The following is a 5,536-nucleotide window of genomic DNA, read 5'->3' as shown; positions in this document are numbered from 1 at the left end:
AAACGAGAACACCTTCATTTTACGAGAACGCGAGAACATCCTTATCACATGTGATAATACGCGTGAGGGGACTCTGTGATGTGTGGACGACATGTTCTACGACTTAGGTCGCACCAAAGGTTGTATGCGTCTATCATTTAGCATCACATGTGATGGTCTTGATGGATTATAGTATTATATCAACAACAATCTTATCACATGTGATAATACTTGTGAGGGGGCTTACTAGTGTAAGGACGACTTGGCCGGCAACTAAGATCGCATCGAAAATCGTCTGCGTCTTTGATTTAGTATCACATGTGTATCATATGTGATGGAATAATAGTATCACATGTGATTCTCTATAGTAAAAGAATGTTCTCGCGTTCTCGTAAAATGGAGGTGTTCTCATTTGAACCTCCACCTATATTCAAACGAGAACACCTCCATTTTACGAGAACGCCAGAACACCCTTGTCACATGTACATGATAATATGCGTGAGAGGACCCTGTGATTTGCGGATGACGTGTTCTATGACTTAGATCGCGTCAAAGTTTGTCTGCGTCTATGATTTAGCATGACATGTGATGGTCTTGATGGATTATAGCATCATATCAACAATACATTTATCACATGTGATAATACTTGTGAGGGGGCTTAGTGGTGTAAGGGAGACTTGAGACCCGCAACTAAGATCGCATCGAAAATCGCCCTCATCTCTGATTTAGTATATATATATATATATATATATATACACACACATGTGTGTGTGTGTGTTTTTGTGTGAGAGATCTTCAATGGTGGTTCTAGGGGTTGCTTATAAGTAATATAATATTATGAGGTTTATGATGATGCTAGCTAGGGGAATTTGAAGCAAAAGGTGACATGTTATAGAAAGCAACCCCAAGCCACATTCCACAAACACATAAACAGACAGAGACCTGCAGCTGCTTTCAATAACTTGAAGTGGCACAACCAGAAGTGGCTTCATCCTWTCCATTCACCTTGGAAATAATAAGCTTCTTAAAATTCCCACATGTTATCACCTCTTTTACTTTTCCCTCTTCTTCTTTCCCACTTCCAGCATGTTAATGGCCCCCAATGTGCCACCACATTCCTAAAAAAAACTTGCGTCACTTTTTCTCCAAAAGGTCAAGACTCAAGAGACAGTAGCCATTGGTAGCTAGTTTCATAAATCTATGCATAAGCATTCAGCAAAAGGGTCTCTTTTTCTCTCACCAGACATATAATTATGCTTTTCTTTTTTGCACCATATTTCGAGTTCTAATTAAGGTGTCTTTCTCAAAGCTCCAGACTGGATTAATAATACTGTCAACTTATATATATATATATAGGCATATATCTAGATCTGTCTAGGTTTAAGAGATGTATCCCTCCACCAACAGCGATGGTAACATCTCTTTCACTAGTATTAATGTCCAACCAATGAAGATATCTTCTTTGTACAATTACGACAATGATGCCAGTCTTTCAAAACCCCCCCGAGAACATTACTACCCTCCATCATCTTCCTCCTTCCAACTTCTTTCTCCTCATTACATTACCTTGGAAGAYGAAACGATCTTCAGTGATCTTTTACAAMAAGGAAACCCCTTCTCCCATGATCATAACCATCACGATACCAACATTGTTGTTCATGAACAGTACTCTACTCATGGCATTAGGGCCAGTCTGCAGTCTGCTATCGGAAGATGCAGCAACAACAATGGGAAATTTGTTGCTAAAGATGGAGATGGTGATATTAATGATGGCTTCAATATTCAGGTGGAGCCGAAAAGTAGCAGTACAAGGAGGAGAGCTTCCAAGAAAGACAGGCACAGCAAGATTAACACAGCTCGAGGACTGAGGGACCGAAGGATGAGATTGTCTATTGATGTTGCTAAGAAGTTCTTTAAGTTGCAAGATATGCTTGGGTTTGATAAAGCCAGCAAGACTGTTGAGTGGTTGCTCATGAAATCAAAATCAGTCATTCAAGAACTCCTCCCTCAAAAGTTGAACCTGAGATCCAGCTTTATGGCTGTTTCTAACAGCGCATCTTCTACTCCAAACTGTGAAGTTTTGTCWGGAAATACTGACAATCAATGTATGGTTACTGGAGATGATCAAGCAACTCCAAAGTTCCARGAGAAGTCCTCTTATAGCAGCAACTGCAAAGAGAAGAAAAAGAGTACTGGTAGAGGAGTTAGGAAAAGTGCACATCTTCTTCATAGCCCTCTTGCTAAAGAAACAAGAGAAAGGGCAAGAGCAAGGGCAAGGAAAAGGACAGTGGAAAAGAGTAACAAGATTGGTTCTGGTGGTGATGATCAATCTTCAAAATCTAGACCATGTCTGGATCAAGTAATTGATCAATACTTACACCTTATAGGCCCTTCGCCCATCGACCAACCTGAACAGCAAATCTCCCACTTACAATTTAAGCAAGGCATTAGTGTTGATAATTCTTCATTGATGACAGCCAATTGGAGCCCATCCTTCTTGTTCAATAATCAGCATGCTGGAGCACCTCCTCATGAGGTAATTAATACTTGTATCTTCAGCACACATATTTCTAAACTGGCTAGGAAGTTAATTACCTAGCTAGGGCTAGATCATTGATCAATTGGTATTTCAGAAGAAGCAACATCCTGTGTAGATTAATATCGATCTAAGCAAATTTATRTAATTTGTTTTGCAGCATCAGTTCAATGACTTTCAGATATTTGGCAATTTATGGGAAGGCAACAATTAGGTCAGTAATTGATCAATCATACCTGTTCATATTATTACTCCTTCTCTATCATAAGGTTAGATCATGTGCATTGCCCTTTCTTGTTCTTCTTTAAGGTTTTCCCGTTGTAATATATATATGTGTGTGTGTGTGTGTATGTCAATTTATGTCTATCTACAACATGAACTGATTAAGTATTTGTGGTGATTCCTTCTCTTCTGTTTTGGAATGTCCTTGTGTCCTAGCTACCAAGCTAAGGTATTTCTTTGAAATTTGAATGATGAGGAAGATGTACGTACTAGTACTCCTCGACCACCCAAAACGAGAAAAACGTGTACTAGTTTTGGTCGTTGGTGGTTGTCATGCTTTGCTCTTTATCTATAAGTAATTACTAGTCCTTATCACTTCACATCTTTTCACCTTCATAAGATTAATTGAGCTTTAATCGATCGCTACACTTCTCTTTTTTTCCTTTTCTTCTTAATTTCACAAGCTTCTACATATATGGCTCCATAAATTCTCTAAACACTTCATAGTAATGCTAGTATATGAAGATACATATATATATATTCTCTCCCATTTATCATCTCAACAAGTTCACTGAGAACTCATAATTGTTGATGTAATTGTTTAATTATATGTATATAAAGAGCTTCATAGAGTGTCTTAATTAACAGCCAATTAATTGCTTTAACTCATATGTATTTTTCACCTTCGCGCACCCCTTTATGTCGATCTTTTCTAGTATGGAAGTTTTTGAGCCCATCTATCGATCCAAGTGGAATAATTTTTGCTTTTGAAGCTTTAAGCAAACTTGTCCATTTTGAATACATTTAACTTTCTTTTGATTTGTTCATTTGTTAGAAAGAATTATTATCCTACTTGTAAAAACAGTCTGATTAATACTGCTGGCCATCCATTAGATATTGTCAACAGAATGGAAATATGTTCTCGAAATGTACACGCTAATTGTTTAAGCACGGTTAATTAACGATTTTATCTCTCTTTGGAACATACCCATTATTTACTTTAGAGTTTAATCTATTTCATTTGTGGATAGGCCAACTCCAGATGTAAACATGAGCAGCATATGAATTTATCATGGATATCTGCCAACTTACCTTTCAAGTGTCCTGTACATATCAACTCAAAAGTCATAATTTCATGATAGATAGCATTGCTTTGGTTTCTAGTAATCTTCGCTGTCCCAATTTGATTAGTTTGGACCTTGAGTAGCGTGGGCGTTTTCACACGTGTTCGAAAACACCATGAAATATTATGCTTCTATGATAATTGCTGGTTCTAGTACTCCTGAAAAAGGATGTAGTACATGTTGATACCATCTTGGTGTATTGTGCTATGCCATCAGAAATTGTGAATTTGGAAGGAAATGGAAGTGGAATCTGGACTTTAGGGAATGCATACCAGACAAAAAAAAACAGCTAAACTTGAAAGGAATTTTTCTAGCAGAGAAGTATGTGAGAAGCTACATGTGTATATCAACTCTTCAAGTCCAATTCTACCTCTAGAAACAGACAAACTAAGAGAAGAATGATAAGGTTCACTGATTAGACAGGCTTGCTATATATGCACAATATTGAGTGGCTTTAATTAAAGATGGAATTCATGTTCAGGTTCAGTGAATTGAATTGTGCTGATAACAATTAGGGGAATACTAGGAACAAAGCTCAAATAGATTTGGAACAAGATGGATGCCCTCTTGTATGTGTTTACCTATGCCAGTTTTTGTTTTTTTTTTTAATTAACCTGGATATCCAACCCGCTATGCGAGCCGACTAATCCCAGGGAGACCACCTGCTTTGCAGATAGCCCGGAGTCACCGTATTTGAACCTCCGTGGCCACAAGATGATTTTTATTCCTCAGTTTTAATGCAAAGCAAAGGTAGACTAAATGAGAGTTTGGACAACTTTCCAAAGAGATATAACTAACTTAATAAGTGACATCTTCATTCTTTGAGTTCCAGAACAGCAAGAATGAAAGCTAATTTGCTGCTATCTACTGGGAAAAAACTGCATAAAGATCCAAACAGTTTTATTCATTTAGGAATCCGTCTCGTAGTAACTGAAATAACTTGTTTTATGGATTGCAAACGGTGCGTCGATCATGTTTTACTCGACCCTTTCAAAGATGAARCACCAGAACTCCAAAATACCGAAAACATTCAAGATTTCCGTGATGTAAAAGAAAGAAATAATATACATGAACACTTAAATTGATGTTTGCTTTTGTTCAATATTTGATGATTAAAATTTTGTAAAAAAAAGAAGACAAACATGAAATATCCCAAAAGAAGTTGGTGCATATGGTCACCAATTAAGATGTCAGTACTCAACCAAAGGGACAATATGGATCGACTTCAATTGGGATCTTAAACTTGTGGACACAGATAAACATCATTAATCAGTACTGGGGTTGTGTTAATTTAATTAATATTGGTGTTAAGGATTTTTCGTGAGACCTTTAAGATTAATTTATGTTCATTGATCAACTTTATAAGTTAATGATCTAATGGTCTAGAGTTGCATGGTGGCAATTTTGTGATTATTGAGAAGTCTTGTGACAATTTTTGTGATTATGAATGTTCAGATTGTAGATCTAATCCAGGGGTTGAGAATTAGCTTTACGGATGTCACGAAAAACCCTTGGTATCACATGATCGTAAGTCTTAGTGTTAAATATGATAAAGTAGTAGGAGAGATTTAGGGTTTTGACAAGAGCACAACAAAAGGTTAGGTTGTGTAAGGTACACTCATTATCACATTGTTGTCTTGTGGATGGAATACAGAGTTGCTGATCAAGGCATTAA

General features: G+C 37.0%; 1 protein-coding gene across 1 annotated transcript; it reads left to right on the top strand.

The window, feature by feature from the left end:
• The first annotated feature begins 1,366 nt into the window (after positions 1–1,366).
• On the top strand, positions 1,367–2,729 carry LOC112513042 (transcription factor TCP1-like). Its single transcript, XM_025119164.1, has 2 exons — positions 1,367–2,515; positions 2,676–2,729. The coding sequence occupies exons 1-2, from the start codon at positions 1,367–1,369 to the stop codon at positions 2,727–2,729; spliced, it is 1,203 nt and encodes a 400-aa protein (XP_024974932.1).
• The last annotated feature ends 2,807 nt before the right edge of the window (positions 2,730–5,536 follow it).

Source organism: Cynara cardunculus (assembly GCF_001531365.2).
Source record: "Cynara cardunculus var. scolymus isolate 2C chromosome LG 5, CcrdV1, whole genome shotgun sequence".
Classification (NCBI taxonomy): Eukaryota; Viridiplantae; Streptophyta; class Magnoliopsida; order Asterales; family Asteraceae; genus Cynara; species Cynara cardunculus.
The sequence above is the reverse complement of the archived record's forward strand: the minus strand, read 5'-3'. Positions and strand labels throughout refer to the sequence as shown.